Source organism: Diadema antillarum, unplaced genomic scaffold (genome assembly GCF_040938485.1).
Source record: "Diadema antillarum isolate AM-2024a unplaced genomic scaffold, OU_Dant_1.0 seq00000593_RagTag, whole genome shotgun sequence".
Lineage (NCBI taxonomy): Eukaryota > Metazoa > Echinodermata > Echinoidea > Diadematoida > Diadematidae > Diadema > Diadema antillarum.
In genome coordinates, this window is record NW_027271524.1 from 973832 (window position 1) to 988501 (window position 14670).

At 40.6% G+C, this 14670-nt stretch overlaps 1 protein-coding gene across 2 annotated transcripts in view; it reads right to left on the bottom strand.

Moving 5' to 3' along the window:
• Positions 1-256: 256 nt before the first annotated feature.
• LOC139735721 (E3 ubiquitin-protein ligase RNF38-like) overlaps positions 257-14670 on the bottom strand; it is a 50873-nt gene continuing 36459 nt past the window's right edge. For both annotated transcript variants that reach the window (XM_071646468.1, XM_071646467.1), the window contains exons 2-8: positions 10832-11067; positions 6893-7115; positions 5247-5660; positions 4460-4618; positions 2857-2963; positions 1093-1296; positions 257-594 (exon numbers count right to left, since the gene is read on the bottom strand). In XM_071646468.1, coding sequence (XP_071502569.1) covers positions 432-594; positions 1093-1296; positions 2857-2963; positions 4460-4618; positions 5247-5660; positions 6893-7115; positions 10832-11037 — 1476 coding nt within the window. In that variant the 5' untranslated portion in view covers positions 11038-11067 and the 3' untranslated portion in view covers positions 257-431. The remainder of the gene's footprint in view (positions 595-1092; positions 1297-2856; positions 2964-4459; positions 4619-5246; positions 5661-6892; positions 7116-10831; positions 11068-14670) is intronic.

Genomic DNA, 14670 nt, shown 5'->3' on the forward strand with positions numbered 1-14670 from the left:
CTCTAGTTTACCAAACACACATTGTTAGTTACTTTGAGGTACAACGCAAGCATGACTAGATAATGTTCAAACAACAATCTATTTCTCTGCATAAAGTGCATATTCAACCGCATAAATAACAAACAAAATAATCCTAAATTTGAAGCAAGTAAATAAGTAAATATCCCTGAAATATATAGAAAAAAACAAACAAGACTTTGTTCTTGCGTGGCCGGCAATTCGGCGCCACTTGGAGCCGCAGGCGACTCCCCCAACGACAACCCCTCTCTTGTAGCCCCATAGTTTTCTCATCTGCTTGGCTTGCAACAGAAGCAGGTGCATAGCCGAAGAGCGCCCCCCGCTGCCCTGCTCGTTGGTCACTGTTCGCTGGTATCTTTCTAAGGTGGGGGAGGGGGGCGGGAGGGAGGTGGTTGGCACGAGATGCAGACGCTCTAGCTGGATTGGCTGGTGATCTCGGAGGCATCCGCTCTGCAGATGGGGCACGTCCTGTTGCTCTTGAGCCACTTGTCCACGCAGCGGGCGTGGAATTCGTGGCTGCAGGGGAGAACACGGAGGGTTTGCCTGGTCTCGAAGTCGCTCATGCACACCACACAGCTGTGAGGGGGTGAAACACAAACAGCAAGGTGTTACACTAAAAAACAAGCCACCTTCCATGAACTGTGGTACATGCAATTCATCACTTCTTGTTGTCGCTGAATTTCACTTTATACAATTTTCAAGCAAGCCTCAATATCATTTTAATATGTTCTACAAGTTAACTTCATGTATGGTATGGTGTTTTTCCAAAGAAAATCTAAATTTCTCATACTCTAAATGATAATATATTCAAATAAAAGTTCAGGTCTCCCCCCCCCCCCCCCCCCTCAATAGCAACAAAAAAAAAAATAACACCATCATCACAATCTCCAACACCACCACCACCAAACACAACAACACCTACACAAACATCACAATCTACAATACTAACACGACCACCGACACCACCATCAACACCACCACCGACACCACCACTGGCACCACCACCAACATCAACGCCACATCCAACATCAACATCATCACCATCAATAGCAACAAAGCACTGCTTTATCTCACCAGGTTTGGTCATTGATTGTGCGAGGCGTCTCGGGATTGTAGCGGTAGGATGGGAGCTGATCGATGTTGGCCTTACTCAGGCCCCGCGGCTTGGCCTCCCCGAGTCTCTCGGCCAGGTTGAGCAGCGCCTCGTAGTTCTCCACCTCCGCATCGTCTGTCTCGAGCTCGACGGGGAAGCCCTGCGTCACCTGGGGACTTGGCAATCTGAGGACAGATTGGAATGTTCAAGAGAGAGAGAGAGAGATGATCTTTAGATCAGGTCAACCAACTTACTGGAGATTGACGGATACATAAGCAAACCACTACCACAAGATTACCTAGAACTATCTGTAATACATCATATTCATGTACCATTACTACCCCTGATGATGATGATGATGATGATGATGATCACCATAACAAAAATGATGATAACAACAACAATACCACTACTACTACTACTACTACTGCTGCTACTACTACTACTAACTAGAAATGTCGCCGACTGGTTATACCCCCGCCAAACAACATTTCATAAGCTTTGGTCAAAACAACATTTCATAAGCTTTGGTCAAAAAACTGAGGAAGTAGTTAAATCCGCAAGATCTTTCCTTGATCTTCTGCCATTAATATGCCGTTACCATGGCAACGTACTTTCGGGTACTGTCGAAAAATGCGTCTTGCACATCTACAACCAAAGGCACACATCTGTACCAAGTTTCATGGAAATTGGGCAAAAACTGAGGAAGTAGTTTGCAACACAAAATTTTCCATCATTTTGGCTCATAATATGTGAGCTGTTACCATGGCAACATACTTTTTGTCACTGTCAAGAAATGTGTCATGCTGACCTATATCCTAAGACAAACATTCAATATGAATTCCATGAGAATTGGAAGAACACTGATGAAGCAGTTTTGCCATGAAGCATTTTGCCCTATATTTTACCAATAACATGCCGTTACCATGGCAACGCACTTTTTGCCACTGCAGAAATATGTGTCTTGCACATTAACATATTCAGATGAACATCTGTACCTAATTTCATAAAAATTGATCAAAAACTGTGGGAGGAGTTCGCGACGCAAGATTTGTACCCATTTTTGCTTATAATATGCCGTTACCATGGCAACATACTTTTGGGTACTGTCAAAAAATACGTCTTGCACATCTACAACCCAAGGCACACATCTGTGCCAAGTTTTATGGGAATCGGTTGAAAACTGAGGAAGTAGTTCGCGACGCAAGATTTGCAACGGACCGACCGCAACCGACCGCCCCCGACCGACCGCCCGACCGTCCGCTGATTCCTATACACCCCCTTCAAACTTCGTTTGGCGGGGGTATAATAATAATAATAATTATGATCATCATCATCATCATTGTAATGATAATAATATTGATAATAATAACAACAATAATGCTATCATACAGTAGAAATAATGTATAATAGACGAGACGACAACGATAGATTGCAATAATTATGAAGGAGAAAGGAAATATAATGACATACCAGTCTATTTCCTTCCCCTATAAAATTGTTTTTCCTTACATACATGTACATTGTACTACAGCAGCAGGATTTTAAATGATTGACTGACCTTAGTTACACTCTCTTTAGAAATTAGGGATATCGACGGAAATTATTGATGAAGATAAGCATCTCGAAAATTAATGACCAGAACTCGGAAAACTTAGATGCTAGCCCCCTACCCCTCCCCCCCCCCCCCCTCCAAAAAAAAAAAAAAAAATTAAATGAATAAAAATAAAAAATTGGTGACTTACAAATATCTGAATAACCACGGTTGCAGAGCAGCCGGAGGTGGCCTCAGAGGGCGGGGAACTGGTCTCCTCTGATGACGCCCCATGCTGTTGAACCTTGGGTAGGTGAACTGTGAGATACAAGACGAGATAAAGCAATCACTACCACATACATTCAAAAAATGTGTGACATAACATGCACACAGAACATTCTATACAGCTGTAAACAGCTTGTGTATTCATTTCGTGTGTCTTCACCTGATTTGCTAAAATGGAATTGATGTCTACATTAAAATGATAACAATGTGATGTGTCTTTCAGATTTAATGGATTTAACTTAAATACATTGCATTCTTTGTATCCATATAAATTGTTATACCGGTAATTGATTGAAGCCATAAATCCCTTCATATTTTATGTATGTGTATTGGTCAGAAAGAGTGCACATACAGATTGTACATGTGTACAGATGATGTATCATTTGTTTTTCAAGAAAACAACAAATTTATTTTCCCTAACCCTTACTGCGCTTCGTTCACCGACTGGAATGCTCACCAGGGGTCCTTTTTTCCACCAAACAGTGCAGATGTCTGGAAACTAATTGTCAATGAACAGAGATTACCTAAAGCCCCTAATCACTATTGTGTCCCCATGGCCTTTGCATTATATGAACCAAGGCACACTGCCACACCTGAGCAGGCTTGTTCATCTATACAATTAGGTTGGATGGCTTACTGCATGCTGATGATAAAGCTTGGTATTAGTTAAAGGGGAATTCCAGTGCAGGTGAAAGTTAGTCTGAAAAGGAGGAGTAAATCTTTCTTGGCACAATGATGAATATTTGATCAAAATCGGAAGAAAAATACGGAAATTATGAAATTGTGCATTTTCACAATTTCTTTTTCCTGAAATAGTTCTTTACAGTCAATATGAATATGCAAATAGTGAAGTGATGATGTCATCCCCTTACAACTTGCATTACAGTTTGCACATAAAATTTTGAAACTTCCAGTTTTTATTTGAAAAGCAATTTTGCCCAGTGTTAAATCCTAATACATCTGACTGATCATTTATTTTGAAGTTATTCAATCTGAAAAAAACATCATGGTTCACTCTTTAATAACGCAAAAGTTGAGTTTTCGTTTTTCTTGCACACAATCAATGGGAAATTGTGAGGTGATGAGATCATCAGCTCACTCACTTGCATTTTCATGTCTAACTGTATGACAACTTCTCCAAAGAAATCAGTGAAAGTTCACGATTTCATAACTCCCCTAATTTCTATCTGATTTTGATCAAATTTTCACTGTTGTACTTGCAAGATTTTATTCTTTCTTACCAGACTAACTTAAAACTGGTCTGGAATTCCCCTTAAAGCTAAATGCCTGGCTTACAAAGGGTTAATGGAACCCACATGCATGTACTCCACATAGAGACAGGTATATCAATCAAGAGAAAAGGAGAAAGATACACCACAAAAGAGCAAAAGACACAATTAAGTGACATAAGATATGAAGAGAATAAAAAGAGGGGAAAAAGAGAGAACAAAGAATGATACATATTGCAAAGATAGAGAGGAGAAAGCCAAGTGAGAGAAAGAGAGAGATGGGAGAGGCCGAATACTCACCAGTTGGTGAACATCTGCAGAAGTCCTGAGGTAGGGATCTGCGATGATGTGGAGGGAACTGGAGGAGGTGAAGGGAGGGTTGTGATGGGTGGAGGAAGGCACATGGAATGCTGCTGGACTTTCACTCATCAAGTCGACCTCACCACTTCGCTGGTGATGCTGCAGAACAGACAGACAGACAGACAGAAAAGCAAACAGGCAGACATGAGAAGTTGATCTAAACATGCTTTGATTCATCAGAATTTTTAACAGAATTGAATTATCATAACCTGCAAAGGGTACATTATTCATCATACACCTAGGCAAATGGACAGGCATAACAGTCTGTGATGAAGATTTCACAATGCAACCTTCTGAGTATGCTCATCACTGGAGGTACATGCCTCATACAACTACAGAACACTAAAATTGGACGGATGTACAAGAATATAGAATCATTATGTTAAAAAGATGACGAAAAAAAGACAAAAGATGCCCATCTTTACATTCAGCTCTCAGAGATTCATTTTGAAATCAGAGGTTTTTTATCAATTGCATAGAGCCTCACTAGGAAAAAAAGATTTTAAGGAAATGAAATAAAAAGCAAGGAGGCACTGACATTTTTGTAATGGCAGTTTGATGTTTAAAAATGACAGATTTTCAGGGAAATGAAAATCGAGAAAGACTAGCATTGCTGAAAGCAAAGTTATCACTCCTTCCGAAGGAATAGCTCCATAGAGAGATGAGTAGATGTGAGATATACAAATGAACAATTAAACAGCCTTGCAAAAAAATGTGCCAAACCAACCTGATGATGTGGTGCCGACGGAATGTACTGCACCTGTGCCGTGGGCATGTGGTGGTGATGGTGGTGGTGGTGGGCCGCTGGGTGCTGCTGGGCCGCCGCCGCCGCATGGAGGTGGCCCAGGAGGGCCTCCTGGGGTAGGATGGAGGTCTGGGTGCCCTGGGAGACGGGCATGTGGTGGCCGTGGCAGGTCGGCATGTGAATGCCGCAGACCGGCAGGTGGCCCACGTTGCACATAGGGATGTGGGTGGGCGTGGGCGGGTGGTGCGGGGGTGCCCCGCCGGCAAACACGGGCGACGGATAGTGGATCGACTGGCTGCTGCAGGTCGGCATGGTGGTGTGGGCGGTGCACATTGGCACGGCAAAGGTTGGAACTGACATTGGAATCGAAATTGGTACGCTACTTGGCACAGATACCTGCAACGAGACAGAGGAGAATGGTTTGCATGTAGCTCGCACTGATTTCCCTTGAACTGTTATAGAAACTTATTATCATTATCATCCTTTTTTTTTCATGGAACAGCTGTTGGTCTAGGCGGGGGGAACTAAAATTAGAACATGCAAGTCTCTCACCACATGGAATTTGGGGCTGCTGCTGTATGTTCTCATATGAATACATTTGGCATGAGCTGGTGCTGTGACAGACAACTCAATGATGCCTGAAAAGACTTAACGACCTGGTTAAAAAAAAAGTCTTCAATATTATGTGCGAGCTGGGCCATGACTGATGGCAGTTTGTCACGGTGCCAAAATGGAAGCATCTTTCTGGCACGCAGAATGGCAACCTTATCTCCTCATATACCTCTTCAAATGATATTTCTTTTCATCTCAAATAACATCCTATTTTGCGGTCCTCTGCCATGCTTGAGTGTACATGGAGTTATGTAAAAAATGTAACGCTTCAATTCTAGGGTCCAAGTATTTCACACAAAACAGCCACTTTATAGGACTACAGGAATACATGTGCAAGTTTGATATAAAAAGATGCCTTCACTAACTTGTTCCATCTGTACCATCATTCACTCGATTGTCCATTGTCGTGTATACTGCTGCTGACTTACTCTTAATAATCTCACTCTGCATGTGATACTATCATTGCAGACAGAGGGTTAGATTTCCCTGAAGACTAAAGCACCACAACAAACAATCATATCATTTAAAGGTACATATATGCATCACCAGTACAGAATAAACTGTAGAACAAATCACATGGATGTTGTTGATGGGAAACAGAAAAACATCTATCCCTATCACTGAAAAATAGATAATGTTTGTTGGTTTCTTCTCTGTTGTTTTGTTAACAGTGAAACGAGCCACAATCTACAAACACTGTTACCCAGCAAAGGAGAACTATAACTTTTGCAAAGTTGCAAGGAACCGTAACCTTTTGCAGGGCTGCCATGCTATCTTTTTGAAACCCTTCAAGTAGATACAATGATCAAAATATTTGTAGCAGACTTTGGACCACTGTATATGAGCCCTGCTAAGCTTGCAGAGAGCTAAACACACCAACACACTGTTTGTTAGGAGTTTGGTAGCTGCATGTGTTATTTTTACTCAGAAGGGAAACCATGTCCCCAGAGCAAAAACACTTCTCCTATAAACAGACTTTATAACGAGAGCGAGCGTCATATCGTTGCCACGGTTACCTCATTGCTGAGGTCGATGATGAGCTGGGGCTGGAAGGGCACGCCCTGGTGGTGGGCCCCGTGGGTCCCGTGGGGCAGGACCCCTGGGTGGGGAGGTGGGTTAGGGGGGTGGAATGCCCGCTGGTCGGTGCTCATGACTCCCAGGGAGGTGGGCTGGTTCCTGCTCCTCAGCAGTCTCTCCCGCTGGCGCTGGCTCTGCCTCCTCATGCTGGTGGTTGGCGGACTGGAGAAAAACAAGTCAAATCACAGTTGGGAAGATTCAAAGTCAGTCACATTTTCAGAAGATACAGTCTGACACCAAGAATAAAAACAAGCAAAAAAAAAAAAAAGAATAAAAATAAGCATTGAAGTACTTATCAGCATTGCTCTTCACTAACCCCCCCCCCCCACACACATACACACACATATACACAATGGGGGGGAAAACAACTTCACTATTTACATCCTCTGCACTTTCACTTGGGTACAGAGTGTCCTTTCAGTTTTTTTGTTTTTTTTTTGTTTTTGTTTTTTTTTTCATGGACGGAGACAGCACTAAAGCTTTATTTCAGTCTTTTCAACAATTTCCTGTGGTTCAAATATTTTGATTTTCAGTTTCTATTGAATTTGTTCCAACTACAGTGGGACATACCCATAAGCCACATTCTAAAGATGTATTTTGAGTGTTTGTTCAAATATTCTGTTTTTGCCCAGGATATCTGAAACTTCTTTTGATATCAAGGACCACATATTATCATCCAGTCCTTTATTTTTTCTCTCTCTACAGTGAGTCTTGATGCTCTCCACGATCTCTATCAAGATAAACAAGAATAAACCCTACAATACAGCATGGACACCCTTAGACTTTGTTTGATACAGCTTTTATTCTTTTAAAGCGTCATTTATGATTTTGTTCAGTCAAGAATTGCCCTTCCTCTCACTGACATGCTCTCACAGTACTGTTCTCGTTGCATTTAAAATAATGCACTATCTCGGGTAGCGATCAGGATTGTGACCCAAATATTAAAAATTGTCACAGTTTGAACAGAAATCAACTCTTTATTTCATGAAATTCAGGTCACAATTCAAATTGCAATAGTTTTTGCTTTTTTTTTGCAAAAAGATGTAAAATTGTGCAGTGTAAATGGTGACTGCAAATAATTTCAAGATTTTTATATGCTGCTTGCTACTCTACTAGCTGTAACATGCTGTAGTACATTGAACTGTGGCATATTGTGTGTAATCTTTGTATGCAGTAAGCCAACCATATTCGTGTACATGTGCAGATCAGCTCTTCATAACTGATCACAACCCAAGTTTCAAAATTCTTCAGTGAGAACGATGTATTAAAACGATGTGACCCTGATCACTCCAAATTTCACAATCTTTACACTGAGAATGTCCCTAGAGACTCAAACTCTTCCACTTTGAGGCCATTCTTTCCTGCTCTGATCTCCCGCTTGAGTTTGAATTTCTCCTGCTCTGGCTGTGTGTCTCCCAAATAAAGTATAGCTTTCTCCCTTCCAACCTTACTTCTGCCATGTGTATCAAAAAAAAAGAAAGAAAAAAGGCTAACATAGCACCAGAGAGAATCTGAGTTTACACCAAAACTTGATAAAGAAAAGACATATAAAGAATCATCGTATAGCTGACAGACCGTTCAGACGCTAATCTCAACTGTTCTGGAAAACGTCGTATAGATGCGCAGTAACCCACTGCGCATGTTGTTATGGTCACGAGTCACGAGTGACGGGTATAGGGTCACCTTTCGTGCGCACTCCCATTAAGCCCTGCCCAGTTTAACCATTCTATGGTCGCCATAGGTTCAGATGCCTATGGAATGCTGATTCGTTATCGAGTTCTAGTTCGAAACGATGCTCTGACCGTTGTTTCATTATACGTCGTTTCGTTATATGTCGTTTCATTATACATTGTTTCGTCAGTCAGCATTCAGATGTATAAATTCATCATAAAGCTATACTGTTTTGGTATAGCTATACCGTTTTTGTATATCTTTTTTTGCATCTGAACACCTTGATGATGGACCCTGGCTGCAAGAAATGTCAGGCTTTGTGCTCATGATAAATATTGTGCACATTCAACGATTAGAGTCTCCAGCTTGCCAGGGGGCATGGGTGGAAGAATCTTCCTTGTAAGAGATACTTGGGCTTGGAGTCTCTGCTCTGATCTCCCCTTAAACATAGAATCACTAATTTTGTAGAAGTCTAACTATGAACAAAGGCTGCCAGATATCAGAGATTTTTGTTAGGATGTTAAAGAGATGGCATAGTATTGGTTGAGGTGAGGATTCAGCTTTTAATGTTTTTTGAGATATTTAGAAACCGCACTATGAAATGTTAAAGACCATACAAGTCTCTAGGAAACTGAAAGTAGGAAACCTGCCACCCCATTTAAACCAAAACTCTATCATCCCTATACAGCTGTAATGTGATGTCATGAATTCAAATTGGGGAGAGGGCAAAAAAAAAATGTTCACAAAGAAATTTTTACTAAAATCCAGAGCATAATGAGCGAAATAAGCTACGAGGGAATACTATCAGCACAATTGGCAGGTTGTCATGAATTCAAAGTAATGGCTAACTTTCCCCGAGGACCATGTAATGAGCTATTCAATCCTACTTGTTCCTGCTGCATGCATACCAATCATTGGCCAGTTCACCTTACATGTATTGCGTTAGTTATTGTTGTGTCCAGCAGGCCAGACACAAGCTCTATGGTAGTCAGCAAAAACCCTTTGTGCTGTGAACGTCCATATTGAATTTGAAAGCTGGTCAATTCAACAGGCTTTCTGAATATATCACAATACTTCCAATCCTGTTTATATCACTAGTGGATGGTGTGTCAGAAATGTCTCTGGCAAAATTTGTGGTTGTGAATTACAAACTTTGTTTGATAATAAAGGGGAATGAAACCCAAATAGTGGATTGATGGAAGGCAGAATTATTAGTAGAACACATCAGTAAAGTTTATTCAATTAGTATTGGATGATCCTTCAAAACCTAGGAATTTTTAGTTTCAGCCACTTTTCATTTTTCTAGCATAATGAAAGGGCACTTGGATTACCTCTTTCAGAGGGCAAGGGTACCGGTAATAATAGTCCCATTCGAACACACTGAAAAAGCGTGATTCGAACTGTGATGCAAGTTGCACTTTTTGTGCTCCTGTTTATATGTACACAGGCAAAAATATCGCCATCAAAATCTCACCACTTGACGGAAAAATTGCAACTCACATCGCACCAGTTTGAGCATTGCCAAACTATTTTGACCTGATGTATGCCTTGTATTGTGGGATATATAAAAAAATGGTGCGATTTTGCGCAGGGTTCGTGCACACTTCGCTCCAAAAACAATTGTGACTATTTCAGAAACGTCACACTTTTAGTGGTGCATGGATTACGTTTTGAATCTCACTCACAGCACGATTATTATGTCCATGCACGTAAAAAAAAAAAATCATGATTTGAATTGTGACACAAATAATATTGGCTGTGTGAATAAGCCTAACATTCCCCTTAATAAAAACATGTCAGAAACAAGTGGAAGGAATGTGTACTTTTCATACAAAGTTCCCAGGGGTAAATTTTGAAGAAGTCTTTTTATATATTCTTTACAGGTACTTGTAATTGTCCCAACTGTGACATCACAAATTATTATAGTCTTCTTATGTAGCCATGGAGGTCACTTCAAAAATTCGAATAACTTTTGAACCAATTGTTTGAATTTCCACAAACTTCACTATTGTGTTCTACCAATGTTTCTACATTCACTAAATCAACATATCTAGGTTTCATTCTCCTTACATATCAATGTCAATATGGAATATTGTTGTTTTTTTCTTTTGTTTTGTTTTGTTTTGTGTGTTTTTTTTTTGGGGGGGGGGAGGGGTTGGTTGGTTGGTTGAGGAGGAGCGGAGGTTGAATGGAATTGCGTTCCTTACCTAAGTCTACCCGCCGAGAGCTGGGCGGAGTTGTTGCACCAGTCGAAGGATGCAGTCGTCCCTCTGGTGTAGTTGATTGGGGTGGAGCGGTGCTGCGCCCCCGTGCCACCGTGGAGGTGGGGGTGGTAGGGCGGGGCGGTGGAAAGCCAGGGCCTGGAAAGAGGGGGACTGGGCGACGTCGCTATCTCCACCAGGCCTTGAGACATCCTCCTGCGCTTACGACTTGGACTCTCACTCTGTTGAGATCAATCGTACAGAACAGACGAAAGATTGAGCATGGAGCGTGCACAACGCATGATTATCAAAGAGCACCAGCAATTTATTGGCACTGTACGTGCAGCAAGGAAATTGATAACATCAACACTGCTTGTATGTGATATACCTCCATGTAAAGAAACACATTCAAAATAATGTTCCTCAAAGGTAAGGAAAGATATCATTCGTGAACATCAGGAAGCTATAAGTATCCATTTTTTTCCTACCCTTTGAGTGCCATATTAGTTTCTTCTCCATATGTTTGTGTGTGAAATTTGGGCACATTTAACTCAATGGCACAGAAAGGGTTAAAAGGACGGGAGAAGAATGGATAGGGAAGATGATACTTGTGACTTGTGCAATTCGTGGTATTCTTGTAAATGCAATTGTTGTTGTGATTGTGAAAAAAAGATCACATGTAAAGGAGTGGCCGAGGTCAGAGGACTCGGGGGAGGTGATCTGCTCACCTCCCTGGAAGACTTAAAGGGATAGTATAGTTTTGGTTGAGACCTAATTTCAGGTTTCTAACATTTTTTGGGTGAGATGAGAAACCTCTTATGAAATATGAAAGAGTATGTAATTCCATGAGGAACTCAATGTTTATTTGATGAAAATTGGTTTTGAAATGGCTGAGATATCCAAAACAGAGCGATTCTAATAAAGTGTGGGACCCACATTTTATTACGATCGCTTTGTTTTACTTTGTTTTTGGATGTTTCAGTCATTCCAAACCCGATTTTCATGAAATAAACTTTGAATTCCTCTTAAAATGGTATGCTCTGTACTATCTCATACGTGTTTTCTTGGTATCTCGCAAAAAGTTAAAAGCCCAATCCTCATCTCCACCAATACTCAACCATCCCTTTAATAAATGTGTGTTAGCATATATAATGCTTCATGCAACTGTATTTCCCAACTCTTTGCTGTGTCTGGGCAAGTAACTGCAACTTAGACTACTATGCATGCAATCCCCTTGCCAGACTGGGTACATGTGAAACATAAACAAATGTATAGACATCTCTCTTTTTTTTTTTTAACGGAAACAAGGTACACCTATGCTATGGACTAAGGACTGCTGTATCTGAGAGACAAAGGGTTAATCAGTCATGTTCATTCCAAAACAAACTTTGAAAATGAAAACACAAACACATGTGTCAAGTGTACATGACGATTGTTCTTCAGTTGATGGAGATGAATAAATGTGTATTAGCAACTGGCAGTAGGCCAACACTCGTTGCGCAGAGCAGAAATCACAGAGTCACATCCTACATACATGTGCCGGGAATGTCTGGGATGTGATTTGGTTTGTGTAGTTGTGGAGTTACCTAGGCATTGCCTTTCAAGCCTTCCAACACTTCTGCAATGTATTAGATGCCACAAAAAAAAGGGGTAACAACAACAACAGAAATTATGCCTAAGTTAAAGGGAACCCAAACCCAAAGAGCAATGAGGATTGAGTGAAAGCAGCAACATTAGCAGAACACATCAGTGAAAGTTTGAGGAAAATCAGACAATAATCATTGATGCAATGAATTTTTAAAGTTTTGTTGGAACCGCTGAATGAGGAGACTACTAGAGGTTATGATGTCACGTGTGTACAACAATATAAAGAAAATATAAAGGAAAATTCCACAAAAATTCACTTTTCTAGCATAATGAAAGAGCACTTGACTAAACACTTTCAGAAAGCAGGGGGAATAATTGCTACCCTTAACATTATATGTCAGTACCAAGTTGATGGAATGTGTAATTTTCATGAAAAATGAATTTTTGTGGAATTCCTTTTATTTTCTTTACATTGTTGTCCACACATACAAACCTATGTCATGATCTCTAGTAGTCTCCTTATCCAGTGGTTCCAACTCAAAAACTTTAAAAATTCATAACTTTTGCATCAATTGTCCGATTTTCCTCAAACTTTCACTGATGTGTTCTACTAATGTTGCTGCTTTCACTCAATCCACATTGCTCTTTGGGTTTGGGTTCCCTTTAAGTTGTTGCCACTAATGCCAGTTACTGCATGAGTCAAAGAAAAGTGTGATACACGTATCTAGCAAGGGCAGCATTCATCTCTGACATTGCGTGATACGAAAACCTTTCGAAGTATATGATGATAATCACAGCTTGAAAAACTGACTCTTTCACCTGAATTTCTTTCAATTCTTCAGTTTGTATGTGACACGCAAAGTAATATAAACAGACATGAAAGTAAATAAGAGTAAGCGCTCAACTGCATGCCCAGAGCAGGCATCATAAACATTTCACACACACTTATCTCTGTAGGATTTCTTGAATTATCATGTATGCAGACTAGTAGCGACAGCCTAAAAGTGGTTGCAGTGACAAGTTGCACGCTTCTGTATTCTTGCATGAGAGGCAGCAAAATTCACTCCAAGATCTGAGAAGTTAACTTTAGCAGGCAAAGGATGCAACAATTTTCCTGGTCTTGTTAAAGTCTATATATTATATGTCTGCTATTAAAGGTAAAACATAGTTTCCATTTCACTAGAGAAACTGTCGACTTCTGCTTTGAAATGGAGACAAATGTCTAACAAACATGCGAAATAAAGCTGCGATAATAAACACGGTTTTAGTTTGGTAAAGACAAAATGCAAAATATTGCCCCAAAAAGATATGCTGGAAGTATTGCAATCTCAGAGCATTCCCAATTATGGTTGCTATGCAAATTTCCCCATCGATTACACTGACTATCATATATCAGGAAATAGCAGTACATGTATTTGTCACGTGAGAGTTAACGGCATTCACAGGTTGTTACCTGCATGTGATTCAGTACTTCATGTACTACAAGGGCACATTTCGATCATCACATTTAAGTCATGTTCTACCAACCCACAACTGAATGGGAAAGGCGCTTCGGCAATAAAAGCTGTATGCATTGATCGTAATAATTGTACTCTTTTATGATCGCAAAATACTTCAGAACAACTCATTATCCCTGCAAATTACATCTGCCGGACAAGTTTCTCAATAGAGACTTTCGATATACTGCAAGCAAATTCCAGATGGTAGAAGATGAATTTCTTGTTCCTCTGAGAACTACTGTATGCTTTGGCTATATGGAGTATATAGTAAGAGAGATTGCATATGAGAAGGGAAGATACTGTAAGACACGATATTTTCGCGGCATGAAATTTTCGCACATTGCAGCCAACGGCCTCTTTCGGGGCACGAAATTTTCGCGAGTTGCCTCTAACATTCAATGCATATAGTGTAGACAAGAACTTTCGCGTGCATTTTAATTTTGCAAATCTTGGCTCTCGCGAAATTTGCGAATTTAATATGCAAGCAAACATTCCTCGTTTTACAGTATAATGGAGGATACTAGGGGAAGAGATTGGCTACAGTGCGGTGGACTCAATGGGTCATCACTGCAACACGCTGTCTGTGACGTTTAATATGTTTGAGTGAAGCGACTCAGCACAGGAGGAATCATAATGATTCATCACTACTTCTTCTCACTGAATTTCTTTGTCCCTCCAAACACTGGCAACGACAAGCGAGAAACAGAAGTGGAATATACACACGCAATGAGGAGACAGAGAGAGAAAGAAAAAATAAAG